The sequence below is a fragment of the Rhea americana genome, unplaced genomic scaffold (genome assembly GCF_003343005.1).
Source record: "Rhea americana isolate MKP2758 unplaced genomic scaffold, rheAme1 scaffold_69, whole genome shotgun sequence".
Classification (NCBI taxonomy): domain Eukaryota; kingdom Metazoa; phylum Chordata; class Aves; order Rheiformes; family Rheidae; genus Rhea; species Rhea americana.
This window is the reverse complement of record NW_028186856.1, coordinates 1364290-1379188: the sequence shown is the minus strand read 5'-3', so window position 1 is coordinate 1379188 and position 14899 is coordinate 1364290. Positions and strand designations below refer to the sequence as shown.

At 36.8% G+C, this 14899-nt stretch overlaps 1 protein-coding gene across 2 annotated transcripts in view; it reads left to right on the top strand.

The window, feature by feature from the left end:
* The window catches only part of FGD6 (FYVE, RhoGEF and PH domain containing 6), a 76543-nt gene that overhangs the window by 25549 nt on the left and 36095 nt on the right, over positions 1-14899 (top strand). For both annotated transcript variants that reach the window (XM_085321323.1, XM_085321324.1), the window contains exons 3-7: positions 1097-1244; positions 4659-4726; positions 4811-4841; positions 13020-13171; positions 14005-14161. In XM_085321323.1, the coding sequence (XP_085177449.1) occupies positions 1097-1244; positions 4659-4726; positions 4811-4841; positions 13020-13171; positions 14005-14161 (556 nt within the window). The remainder of the gene's footprint in view (positions 1-1096; positions 1245-4658; positions 4727-4810; positions 4842-13019; positions 13172-14004; positions 14162-14899) is intronic.

Here is a 14899-nt window from a genome sequence, read left to right as displayed (position 1 = left end):
TTTTTTTTTTTGCAGAGTGTCTAATCCCTTTTGTTTTGTATATCACAACATGCCTGTGGCATCTTGGATTCTTTGTAGGCATTGGCACATCTATTTTATGGATTTAGACAGTGCTTTATTGTAACTTGGAATTATCAGATGTTCGCAGCAATTGAAGGCAGGAGTCCAGGGATGTGTGATGTTTCTATATGACTTTATCAAAAGTTTATCAAAACTGTTTCCTCTACTCTTTTTTTTCTGTCTTTCTCTCTCCCTACCTGCCCCCTCATCTCCTTTATTTTCTTCTAGAAATGTATTTCTTAAATCTCTACTAAAGGTGTCAAGGCTAGTTAGAGAAAGAAGGTTGTGTGCTTGTCTCATGAAATTTCAGTGTTGCAAATGTATCTTAAGCTAATGAAAAGAAAGAACACTATAATTAAGCTACAGCAACAGCACAAGATTACTTTTATAGTTTTGACGGCTATTTGGAAGGTGTCTAGCCTGAGGGATGGGGGCTTTTAATCACAAATGTTCCACATTTTTAGAGCTGAGAATGAGTTGGGCAGAACAAATCTAACATTGCCATCCCTGATGCCATTGCTTAGCTAGCTTTTGCTTTGATAAACAAGCTCGTGTGTGTCTGTATATGTCTGTATACACAAGAATCTAAAATTTCAGTCAAAAAACTCTAGTCTGTGTTCCATGTCTGGAACAAGTCCTGATGTTATGAAAGAGAGAGAGCAAGTTGTCTGTGATCTTTTTTTAAAAATCTTTACAGCACGTGCTATAGATGTTGCACTATATGTGCACAAAGCAATAAAAGAACAGAGYAACCGAATTACGTTCTCAATGGGATGCAGGTAAACTCTGAAGGACAAGAATAATGTAAATTCTCCAAAGGTCCCTTGTCTTTTGGCCACAGCATCAGAAAGCATTGTGTAAATCTTGTGTAGATGAAACATTATACAGTTSAACTGTGTAAAATCCTACCACTGTCTTCCTCCTCTGGTCTCTAGTGCTTCTGATAACAAGTAGACCAGTTATTGTGGTATAAAATAGAAAGCTCTTTGTACTTAAATAAAGTATAGTGTTTTTATCAACTACGTTTCCTTTACAGGACATCAGAAGAGCACCATGATCATCCTGGTGTGGTAATGGGAGATCTTCAGTCAGATGAAGAAGATATCGTGAATAGTTCTGATGAAGATGATGACACAAATTCTGACTCCAGCAAAGGGGAGCTTGATCCTCAAGAAGATAAACAGGTATCTTGTCATTTTTTGAAACTGTTGCTTAATCTTTTGTTGTTTTGGAAAAAAAAAAACAAAAACAGTTGGAATGGTTTTGAATAAGAGGCATTGAATCAAATAACTTGACATATTTCTTTCTTCCATTGTTAGTTTCATTTTTTCTAAAATTTTAATTTAATATGTGTATACTAGCTTGATATCAAGAGACTAAGTTTAGAAATATGCCATTAGAAAGCATGTGTTGCCTGGCATATTTGTTCTTAAACTTTCATCAAGTTGTGGAGTTGTAGACCCTACCCACCATGCCCTTCTCATGCAAGGTTACATCTACAGATATATATTTAGAGCTTTTGGTTTGAAACAAACTTGTTAATACTGTTTAATGRGGCTGTCTCCTCCTCTCAGATCCCAGAGTGCACAATATCTCTTGTGCATTGAACACTTGAAATCAGCTGTTTGATTTGTCAGCATTGGTGAAGCCCAAGCAAAGGGGCTAGAGGCGTGTTGCAAGGTCCAAAGAGGTCTTTCTGAAAAATCTCTTGGTAGTTGTAGTTCTGTTYATACGGTCCTATTTCAGGAGGATTTGGGCTCTATGAAGTGAAGGTTGTGTTCCAATAACTAATTCCATCTGTGCAGACAACTTTCTTGCATTCAAACATTCTTCTTAGAAACCTGCCAAATCACTGTTTGACAGAGGATACAGATGATTGTTAACCACTTTACTTTTCCCTTTTCAAATGGCCTGAATACACAGAGGGCTCATCCTGTTTTTCAGCATTTCAGTTCCTTATTCACTGTGTTGATATTGAGGAGACGCAATTAATGTGTGTGTGAGGCCTGAAGGTTGTAGGGCCACCTATGAAGGACAGAATTAACTGTTATGGCCAAGATCTGACCTGCTAATTTCTGAGAGTGCTGGATTGGAGTGATATACCCAGTGTTAATCTTGTTTCACTACTATTTTTTTTTCCATACTGGGAGCAGGGAGATAGAACTTCGCTTAGTTCTAAATAGTTAACACTAGGTGTTCAATCCAGCTCCTCAAAATTACTGACTTTCTTAAATCCTAAGGGTTTATAGTCCTGGAAGCCCTGAAATTTATGTGCCTGTAAAGTCTTTTCCTCTCCTCAGTAACAGTTCTAGCAGCTCTGAAGGCATATTATCTCATCCCAGATGAAGTACAGTTTCCCTTGATGATAGAGTATTACSTTATATATATTTGCCTCCTTTATTTCGTTTATTTATTTCTTTAAAAGTGGCAATGAGACTTTCCAAAGATGGAAGAGAAGACTTGATGATGCTGTATCAGATCTTAATTTTTGATAGTGTGCTGAAACAGTATTTCATTTAATCAAATCTTCCAAGAGGAATAAATTGGGGAAAGAAAAGAGAGCCAAGAGATGAGCTTGTTTCTATGAAATGAACTAGAACAGTATCTGGAAGTGAACTAACATTGCCTTGTGCGCCTCTAGAATTATTCTCAATCTTTCATGGCAGAGTTTTACAGGAAGATGTCTCTGTTAGGAAGCTTCTCAGATTTCCTGGAACGTGCATTGGCCACCAAGTAATTCAGAACTTACTGTGAAGCATCTGTTCCTCAGCTTGCTTCACCTGGTCTATGGCTTGTGGAGCTGGCGACAGGAGATCAGCAATGATCCACTCCTTGCTTAAAACTTCTTAACAGTTTCTGCAGCTGCAGAAGAAAATGAAACAATCTCTGCATTGGTGATCAGCTGTTTTTGTTCTGTCTTACCACGAGTATCTGGCTGTTTTGATGCTTTTTGTCCATTAAAGGTGTTATAATGTTCCTTCCTATACAGTGTCTTGAGACAGCCAGTTTATTTATATCCTTTCAGTTTTCAGATTAGACTGTTTTAGGCCCAGAATATCTTTTGACTGAACAAATACAAAGTGGCCTTTTCAGTGCCAGCTGGTATGTAAAAGCCTCTCAAATGAGGTTGAAAACAGATAGCGATAGTTCATTTTGTAATTGTTTAACATTAGCATCTTATTCATGAAATGCTAGTTTTCAGCYGTTTTGCAACTGTCAGTTCCACAATGAATGGCAGATATCTTGCACTGTGTAACTGGATTATTTGTAAATTTAGTCATGTGGTAAATCAGCTGTGCTTTGTAAAAAGACATCAAGGCATGATGATGAATGTTTTAGAAATAAAATTCCAGCTCTTTKTGTGTAGCTGTGTGTATAGTATATAAAATCTAGAATGTATTTTGCATATATTTGATGCAATGCTGAATTACTAAATTAATTTTTTTTTTAAATTTAGATTTATTTAATGTAACAGCATTGTTAAAACCATCATATGATGTCATAAGTTTCACAGTTTGACTTCTAGCACTTGGGAATTATTTGTAAGTTTGGAGAAGAAYTAAAACTCCAGAAGAATCTTGTAGAATTCTGTTTATGAAACAAAAGTCTATATGCAATGTCACTGATACCTGCTTTTGAAGATAAACTGTTCAATGTCTACCCTACACTACCATATTCAGTACAGCCTCACTATATTCCACTGCATTTGTGTGGTGTACTTATGATGTCTTAGTCCTCCTCATCTATGAAGCCCATTGAAATGAAAGCCTAAGTATATAATAGAGATACTGCCAGCTGGCAGCAGAGAAGCGTACGGCTAACCATAAGTGATGTTATAGAGAAATGTTTTATTTATCTGAGGGAAATTATATATGGAATTACGCTAGTGTAAAAGCATACCTGCATCCTGACATCTACCCCCTTTTACTTTGCTATACCTGTTCCTTCTATCTGATGAATAGTAGCGTTGATTTGTGAGGGTTGTATGTATATGTGCACAAAAGTCTGCAATGTGTACGTGCAATGTGTACCCTCAGGCTACTAGGGTCAAAATTCTACAGTTTTGCAGTATGGTTGCTAAGTAGGTGAACCTGAATCCAGCAACTTCTTTCAGTAAACAGTCAAAAGTTGACTTTTTTCTTCTGTGTGATATTTTTCTCCTTTCATCTTCTACGGAAAATCTGTACTTATTTTAAGATGTTCCTGAAAGCCATTTGAGTTTTCTGCAAATACTACTATAATAACAGTAAATAAGTAAACATTATCCATACTTCACTACTTTCAGTAACGAATAGCTATCATGTTTTAGGGCTTTGTTCATTATGTGCTTCAGTGCTTCCTGTAATAATTAAACAGGAAGGCTAATAGTTATATAAAAACTAATTTTTAGCTAATATTGTAATTCCAGCTACAAGTGAAATTGAATTTCACCTGGAATTTCACCTGGAAAGTCAGGAGATTTCAAAGCAGTATAAAATACCTTTTATTGAAAATAACTGGTGAATATCTACATTGGATCTGAGAAATTGCTAGGATGAAATGATCTTTACTACAGTTTTAGTAGGTTTTCGTAGTATAACTTGTAATTTTATTTGCAGAATAAGGCAGCTGGGAAGAAAACAAAAGTTTACCATATTGCCAAGGAGATCATGAGCTCAGAGAAAGTGTAAGTGTCAGTTCTAACACCTACTCAGTTTATTTTGATTATGTGTTTCAAATGTAACTATTTGCTTTCTCTTGCTTTTGATAGGTTTGTGGATGTGCTAAAGCTCTTACACATTGTAAGTATCTATACAATTTCTGTTTCCTCTTCCTCTTGTTTCAACCGCTAAAGTTCAACGTTTAGTTTTTATTACAGTGAGTGTGATTTTTTTCTATAGTGTTTATGTATTCAAAACGTAAAAATTAATCTAACTAAGCAGAAATTTAAAGTTCCAGATTTTTTTTATAATGGATGAATATTTTGGTGTTTTTTTTCCTCTTTTCCCTCCTCATTTGTAATATATGCGGTATTCTGCTGCTTGAATATTGGAAATGGAATGTACATCCATTTATGTTAATAGGTATCTAATTTATAAACTGCTTATACCATAGCAACAAAAACCAAATCTTGCTTTCATAAAACTTAGTTTAGAAAAACTTTTAAATTAGTGGGGTTTTGAACTAATTTGTGTTTCGAAACGATACATAAAAATACACGTTCTTTAGGTAATATAGCTAATTAGCTGTTCTTGTGTTTATCAGGAAGTAAAATACTCCAGCCTAAAAAAAAGAAATAATGCCATGGTGATAACAGCTGTGATTGCAGTGCACACAATAATGATATTCACAGCAAGGGCTGGGTATTTAATCCTTGCTCCTCCAGACCAATGATCTGTTAAACATGCTGTGTAGGAGATAATAAAATAGTAAACTAATGAAGAATTTAGCTTTCTTCAGCACCATTTGATGTGATTTCTGAAAACCTTGTATGTCTGTACTATTTTATCACTCTATTAAGTGCAAGCATAGTAATTTTTCCTTGGGCGACAGACACAGTTATATTGCAAACAGATGCATTTGAGTCTCTTGAGAAACGTGGTCTGTGAAACAGGGAACAATGACTCCTATGTATGGATGTGTATAATCTTGTAAAAAAGGAGATCTTCCAAGCAAGAACAAAACTACCACACCATTTGCTGATTTCTCTCTTACCTTCCATCTTAGTAATTGATTTTCCTTTCTGTTGGGGCTTGATTTTAAAATACTGGGTCAAATGGTTGTGGCCAATATATAATTTATAGTCAGCATAGTTTCAACTACAGAACTGAAGTTTAAATGCTGGTTAAAGGCAGAGATTTGGTCTGATGAGTATTGATAAGTTTTAAGTTATGTGATTTTAATTATATTTTTCATGCATGTAGCTTATGCCTTAAAACGTGTCTTTGCTTTTCAGTGTGTCAGTTCTTGAAAATATATCTTCAGATAACATGTACAGTACTAGAAACAAAGGCTGTTGGAGTGGAAGAAGCAGACAAATGAGGAAGAGCGTGGGAGAGGGAAGATAGTGTAGGGAATTAAGGGAGTTTCTARTATAAACTTAAGATGGTCTGCACATATGTAAATCTGCAGTGCTGTAGAATGTGTTCTYCTTTGTTTTAAAGGATAACTCGCAACTCTGCCCATGACAGTATGTTAGTTTCTAGCTGCCGAGTACAAACATGTTAGAAATGTTCTTGTTGRCTAGCAGTAACAATCGATATGTATTCAGCCTAGGGAGGATGGCAAGGAAATGCGCTGTTCTCACTTTGCCTTTGGTCCACAGTGTGAACCTTGATAAGTGCTTTTGTCAGAGTGGGCTTTACTTACGAGGGACGTGTGTGTGCCTGTTCTTCATTAAACACATTTGCTATAGTTGAGAAAAGTTATAGAAACACATCGCTTTACACAGTGGTAGATTTGAAGATTTTGAATGTTCACCACAGAAGTTAAATATGTTTAGTTACCCATATTATTATGGATAATAGGTAAATATTGATAAAACTACCATTTTGATTCCACCTCTACTGAACTACCTTGTTTAGCTGGCAGTTAGTAATGCTGACGCTAAAGCCAGTATACCAACTTCTGACAGATTTCTAAAAGTAAAAAATAAGTTCTCCCCACACTGGGCTGCTTCACCCTTAGTAACTATTTGGCATGTTAGATGAGCCTTCATTACACTTTTTTGAACCCTCTAGTAGTGTTTTTCCAAAGAGTAAAAACTTGAAATTTAGTGACCAATTCCATTAGCAGTGCACTAAAACTGATAATATTCTGTTCAGTCTGCCTTACTGATGCTAGTTAATATAGGTATTAGCACAGCCAGGTAACAAATAGGTTGATTTGAGAAAGAGATGTTTTTAAGATGCTACTATTCAGAACATTTGAAGAGAATCCTAAAGCAGCTGAGAATGTGGGAACGTGGTTGCAAACTCATAACAATTACCACTGAATTTTTATTAACATTTCCTCCTTTTATGTTAAGGAAGTCAGGCTAGAGGTGCAATGCTTCGAGCCTATTTGGACACTGCACTTTTTAGGTATGTCTGGCTTCTTATGTTTAAGACAGATTACAAAAGTTCTCTAGAAAATGATAAATACTTAGGGAAGTTTCTGTTACGTCATGAAATGAGCTAGACGTGATAGAGCAAAAGGACGTCACTGGCTTTGCGCAATGATACTCTCTCAAACATGTGAATGGAGTTGCTTCAGGGAGGAATCAACAATTAGATATAATCTTGAATTCTCTGTATTTCTGATAGTAATACAGAATGCTCTCTTAAAGGACAATATTCCAGTAAAGTGCTCTTAGAAACTGCAGAAGACAAAGCACATAAATCAAACCAGCATATCTGTATATACTTTCCTGAGATGGCTCATGTGTGGTTTCCAGAAGATCTACATGGGATGTGAAGATGCAAGAAATCTTATTTCTTCCCTAAGGCCTGCAGGAAAAAACAGCTGCAAAATAGATGTAAAATCTAAGGGACATAGGAGAAACAAGCACTACTGTGCAAAGTGTTTTGTGCTCTAAAACACCAGCATGTTCCTGAACACAAGTATGGCAGGTTCACTGCGGTTTTTTTACTTGCTTTACTATGGGAATTTTTTTGGAAATAGTTTGCTTCAGACAAGTGAAGGCAACTCGTCAGCAGCACCTTGTTGCTGTGGGGGTAAGCTATCTGACTTCTTTTGTCCATTTTTTTTGGTCCTAATTTTATTATTTTGCCAACATCTACCACTCTTCTTATTTTCCTTTCCTTTTTGATTTTTTTCCCCCTTCTGCTATGGGCAGTGAGGTTTCTAGTCCAGCAAGGGAACATGCACTATTTGGGATGGGTATTTCTGCTGCAGGGCTTGATGTCTGACTTTTTGCTATGGAAGTAGGGAAAGGAAGGGAGAAAAATAAATCTTTAAAAAGCTTAGCCTGAGCCTTTAAATTTTCACTTCTACTTCTTAAACCTCAGTTCTGTCCTTGGTGGGATTTGCTCTGAGAGAAAGTAGGAGGTTGTCAGGAGGCATCTGAAGCTTCTCTGCAGCCACAAGATCACCCGCATATTGGATAAGAGCAGATCAGAGTTCAGACAACTTTCCCTTCTCCGTTGTGTCAGACACACTCTGGAAGAGTGTGGGGAAACTCTGATTTAATTTGTTTCTGTTTCCAGAAGACATTTAAAGTTATAGTCAAAAAAAGAGATTAGAATTTACTTTGTATGTTTAAATTGTGGCCAAATATTGTGAAGAATTGATCATTGCAAATTTGAAAAAAGAACGCAGCGCACATTTTTGGAAACTGGGTTTTGGAGCAAAGAACTCCAGACTTCTGGTCCTGGCTTACCACCGATCTACAGTGTGACCTGAAAGAAAGTCTCTCAATCTGCAGCTCCTGTTCTCTAACTGTAAAGCTTCAATATTTGAACAGTTGGAAGTGAAGATGTCAGTAAAATTTTACGTCTGTTAAGTGCTTTACCATTGGTAACTGTTGAGGCATTTGACAGTGAACTGCAGCTGTAAATATCTTATTTCAAAAGGCTAATAAAAGAGTTTTGGTTTGGAAGGAAGTGTTGCTATACCACCTAATCTATTCCTTGAAATAACATTCTAAGAATATGCCACAGTCAAATAATTGATCATTACGAAAATTAACTATATTATGTTGTTAAATGCTTATAAGTGAGCATAATAAACTTCCTGAGAAAGAGATGTGGAGTTACTTATGACCTTTCCAGAACCAATCTCATATGCTTGAACAATGCCGCAGTCCATATTTATCCATCTTTATTAACTATAATTAAGTCTGTCTATTTCTATTTTGTTTTAAATGATGTATTTGTAAAATCTTCTGTAGCTATTCCTAGGAGCCTTGCTTACCATTTATCATAGTACAGCTGCTTGGCTGTTTCTTAGAATGTGAAACTCTTTTTTTTTTTTCCCTTCCCACATAGGATGTGTGTTCCTTGAAAAAGATCCAAGTGTAAACATTTTTTCTTAAATTAAGCTGATATTTAAGCTATTTGGAGGTGCATTAGGTGGAGTTATACTTCAGCAGAGGGAATTATGTTTTTTTTATTATTATTATTATTWTTCTTTACTGATGGTATGATCCAGGAGAACAAATCCAAGATCAATATGGGTGAAGCCTTAGGAGTAAAATACGTGATCCCATTTAGATTATGTAGCACTTCCTATTCCATTTAAATTCATAATAAGGTTTAATTTCAGCCATTTAAAGTTGTCTTAATTCAACTTCAGATACCTGAAGGAGCACTTAACGGGCTGAGTGAGAGTTTAGTCACGTTAATATGTATCTTGGTTTACAACCAGACTTGTTCCTTTGCCACTTAGACTAACAGGGTCGGGTTGCATTGAGTTGTACAAGGAACCCTTCAGTGGAAAGAACAGAAAGAAAGTGTGACTCAGGGCCTTTGTAAAGGGGGAAGTGCGTGGGTTGATCACAAATGATTCATAATAGGGTCAGAATTATTTCAGATATCTGAGCCATTTATTTGCTTAAGGAAACTGCATTGATGGGAAGGGAGAAAGTAGGATGGTGGTATCCTATTCAACTATTGTTACAAATCGAACATCTCTAGCAAGAGTGTATGCTAATAGCATAAAATAACCTCTAAGATTTTTAAGTTGAGAAAGCTTTGTCGGGCAGTAGTTCTACAACATGTACTCAAAAGAACTTAAAACTGCCTAAACCAGATTTTATTATAGACAACAGGTACCCGTGGGATGCTGTCCTGTGTTAGTGTGCAGTAGAAAAGGATGATTCTGGATTGCAAAGAATGTACATTCTAGGGACGGTTATGAGTCCTGTCCTCCTCAGGTAGCTGTGTGAACAGAAGTGGCAAAATTAAAGAAAAAAAAAGGAATATTGTAATATTGAAGAAGCTCATTTTTTGATTATAAAATCTGTGTCATAAAAGTTCACTTTAAATGATTGCTACAGTGCTTCAAACAGAATAATTTCCAGGACAACTCAGATGACTACCTTTTGAACAGATTAATGAAAGCGTTGTGTTTCAGCAATGCTATGTAGTACTATACACTAAAAATGTTTGTAATGTGGATCACTTCTTGCCCGTATATATAGATATTGGAGGCTATCATTATTTATCATCCCCTATACAACATACATATTTGTAACAGTGGTTCTATGTTTATATTTAGCAGTGAACAGATTCAGTTTTAGAAGGAATTAGGTGCTGGAGCATTAAATTACCATTACTATAATTTCTAAGTCACTACCTACTCTTATCAAAAGTTGTCCTCATCTTAAATAGCTTCCGCTCTTTAGAGTGAAATTTCAGATTTTCCTTTTTAAATTATTGTATTTCCCATTTAATAATAAAAATAATCCATTCTAGGTTTTGATCCTTTTACATATGAAATCAATTTCTCAGAAGGCCAGTGCTTTCAAGTGCAATCACTCTTTCCATAACCTTAAAAATAAGGTTATAAAACGGATTTAACTTTTCCCACCACCCCCGTTCCTAGCATATGATCTGTGCCTTTAACTCTTCAGTTTATCTCAAGTTAAACCTGGCATGATAGTTAGTTTGCAGCGACTGCCAGGTTATAAATACGTCTTAATATGATTACAATGGCAACGGCATTGTATTGCTGCTGTAGTGAAGACCTGATAACACTCCTCAAAAAAAAAAGAAAAAAGAAAAAAGGTTGAAGTTTCTCCCCTTTGTTGTTCAGCAGTCTGGTCTGCATCATTGGGAACTTTGGCGTTATCTTTCTGTCCTGTGTTTCCTCTCTGCAGGGCTCCTTCTGTTGACTCAGTTGTGGGAGCGCACAGAGGGGGTGACGAAGCAGAGATTTGGTTGTTTTAAAAACCAATTCTTGCGTGGCATGATCCAGAGCCTCATGAAGTTGATGCACTTTGGATCAAGCCAATAGAGAAACCAAATTCCATGTATTTGGAAACCTGCTGCAAGCTCTGTGGGTGCGGTATCTACAAGTTAGTTAAACACTCTTAACCGCAGATGACATTCCTGTCTTATCTGCTGGCGCTTAAACCTGACTCCCTGCTCTCCTTTTGTTGTTTGGCCAGGGGAAAACCTAATTTCATTATGCCATAGACCAAACTGCTTTTCTTTCCATTCTGCAAGCAGCCTTATAACATTCAATTAAAATTCTTGTTTCATCCCATGGCAAAGTACAGTATATTATATGCGACTGTGATTTTGAGAACTGGGGGGAAAGTTGTGATAACAGGAAGACGCATTTTGCATGAGGCTTTATAGAAAGCCTCATCTGAGCTTTAGCCATTGTAGTTCCTGCATCATTTGAGTGTTAAGCAATGCCCTAGGGTCAGGAAAATGCATAAGATGCAGCTGGTAGTTAACCTACGTGTCACTAGTCTGCACAGAGGACGTAGAACAGAACATTTCCATATGAATAACGCCATCTGGTTTTTAACTCCATTGCACTTCATTCCAAGCCTTCGCCCCATCACACTCATTGCCCAGTATCTGCTTTCAATTTCTTGTCATAGCTCTGCCCAGCCACAGCATATGTGATCTGGAGAGTCACAAAACAAGGTTGTCTGGAGCTCCTGACTGCTGAGGGCTGATGTGATGAGGGAAGAAGACAGGAGAAAGTTAAGACTTAAGTCTGACAGATCCGAAATAGTGCCAGATGCTGCACTACTGAGATAACTACTAGGACTTGTGGGAGACCTGTGCAGTGGGAATGGTGGAGCTTAGGGGTTTTTTGTTTGTTTGCTTGAGTTTTAATTRCCTGAGGACCCTACAGATTTTCAAAGGCAAAGGCGGAATCCATGCATGTTTAAAGATGTAACTTATCATAGTGTTGTAAATAACTTTCAGTAAGAGTAGCACTTGGGAACGTGTGCCATTTGGTCACCTTTTTCAGACCACCTAGAGATTGTCYGCAGGCTGTCATGCTTCGGTAGACCACAAACAAAAAAACAGCTGTTACTCTTTTTTTTCCCACTGTCTCTCAAATTCAAGTGAGAGACATCAATACAGCCATTACATGCTATCTTCTGTATTCCTTTTTGTCAGTTTAGACCATGTTATATACTTGATTATTTTTTCAAGTGAAATACTGAGTCGTTAACCTTTTTTGAAAATTTTGTTTACGTGTGATCAGGAAGAATACCTCTCCTAATAAATACAGACTTTCATTATGGATACAGTCTCAGCCACACTGACTTATACGGGGCCAAGATTTTATTTCTAGGTAGATTAATGAGGACCATTAAGCCTGATCTCTGTCCTAGTAGGAGCTGATTATAACATAAAAATACTATAATAAGCTCCTTTGAGGGCAAGTGAACAGGACTTCCTCCTCCCTGTAAATATTTTGAATGTGCCAAGGTTTTAGGATTATCATTAATATTTAAAATCTCATGATTCCTATATATTGTTACAGTATCCTTCTGTTAGATATTAATTTTCCTGTGTATGGAAGAGCTGCTAAGTATAGCTCTTGGTGATACTAAGTGATACTGTAGATGACTTATAAAAACCAGTATGATTTTAAAATGTATTATGACTATATCAGCTGAAGTAACATTGTTGCTTGGTCCAACTCTTAACATGAAGATACTCAAGGCCCTCAACAGCTCTGMAGATATTAAATACTTTTTTTTCCTGCAGTTTCTTCCTGTGTAGTATCAGTACATTTTTAAGAGTGTGTTATAGAAATAATCAACAGCTTCCATAGAGTGCACGTAGGAGCACAAAAGTAAAGGTCCAGTGTGAAACCAAAGGGATTAAGGCTGTCCCCAGAGAGTACGTTAAAGCTGCACAGAAACATAGCACAGATGGTCCCTCCTGGCCTTCAGTAACAGGGAACAGCGCGTGGACTGTCTGCAGAGAAAGCACTGCTGTCTGCCCTGGTGCTTTGAAGGCTGTTCTCTCAGGGGGGTTTCTGTCCTCTTTGTGCTCCAACAGGATTTCCGGGACGCTGTGGCACATGCCTCCAGGCAGCTTGGAAAACCAGTGATTGAGGACAGAATCCTGAATCAGATCCTGTACTACCTACCTCAGCTGTACGAGCTTAATCGGGACCTCCTGAGGGAGCTGGAAGAGCGCCTGTCTCACTGGTGACTATCAATGAGGAATACAGTTCCTTTGATGTTGTTAAAAATTATCTGAGGGACTTAGGGACTCTGCATGACCATGGTTCTACCCTTATCTGTTTTCCACATGCCTTTTTTAATGATAAAATTTAATTCTAGGATATGGAGACAAATTTCAATTTAGATTATTTATTTAGCATTTAGGTGCATCCAAAAGGATCCAGAAGGCATGTAAACATGTTTTGAGCAATTACACTTTTTAGCTAAAAATTTCAGTTTCAGTCTGAATTTCTGGTGCTTACATGTGTGATGGGGCGTAATAAGTGGATTGATTTTTATTAGAGGAGTACGGAGCTGTGAAGATCGGTTTCTGTTTTAAACATAGTTGAGATCTRCTAACCAAACACAGCATCGTTTGACAGCTGTGATCCTGTTAAAGTCCATTCTCAATTACAGGAGTAGGTAGATTGAATTCAGCTCTCAAAGTATACTAGTAGAGGCACTGAAAAGAATTAGAGACTAATGAGATGCTTCCTGTTAAGGAGCAAGGACTACAGTTTGAAGTTTAAAGATCCATCTCCTGAGGAGGCCAACTTGTATTAATGTTCTCTTAAAATGACTTTGAATATAAAGTAGACCRTGTTCAAAGTTGTTATGATCTAACTAAACTAGGGTGTGGAGGAGTGGCTGTGTGCCTAGTAAGATTTTTTGGAGTAGTTACTAAGCTAAATGCTTGTCTGTTAGACTGGGAGTTTTTGTTCAGAAATGTTCAGAGTTGGAACATGTTAATGTTTTGCTCAAAGACTAACATATACAGTATTTTGTGGTCTTTTTAATTGCTCTATTCTTGTTTCTAGGCTTGAACATCAAAGAATTGCTGATATATTTGTGAAAAAAGGTCCCTACTTAAAGATGTATTCGACTTACATCAAAGAATTCGATAAAAATGTTGCACTGTTAGATGAACAGTGTAAGAAGAATGCAGGTTTTGCTTCAGTAGTTAAAGACTTCGAGGTACTGTAGACTTTTGTAAGATACACTATCTTGTGGGTTTTCAGAACTTCTGAGCATAAGTGCTTTMAGAGGCCATTTAAGGCCAACAGAAGGCTTTAGAGACCATCCTCCAATTTATTTATTCATTTTTGCTGTAAAGTCTTGGTTTGAAACCTAGAAGGGTACAAGTGGAATGAAGTAAATTCAGACTTTCTAAAATAACTAGTGAGAGATGACACTGTGAGAGAGCTAACACTGAGAGATGTCTTAATCTCAATTTTCAGAAAATTCAACGTGTATCACAAAATATGACAAAGATAAATTGATAAAATCACTAGCTGCTTTTTTAGTTTTGTCTTTTGATCATACTATGTACCAATTAACTATTTTATTTGGACCAGATTAACTTCACCACCACATCAGAAGGCAGTAGCTAACTCTTACAACTCTCGTTTCTTTTCAATTGGAAACATAGAAGTGTAGTTTTCTGATCTGAAAACTTCCACAAGTCTTCAAAGCCAGCATATGCAACAATGAGATGAATGCTGATTTATATCATTAAGAATATTGCCAAATTTTTACTTAATTCCCTTAACACAAGTGAGAGAAGAGGTACAAACTTCCTAAACACGGTCCACACAGATGTTTGTCATTTGTGAGACTTYCCCATCCCCTGGCAGAGATTAGATTGTCATTAAAGGAATTGAAAATGACACAAACTGCTCAAATCAACACTAATAACTTTATTTCTAGCAAAGA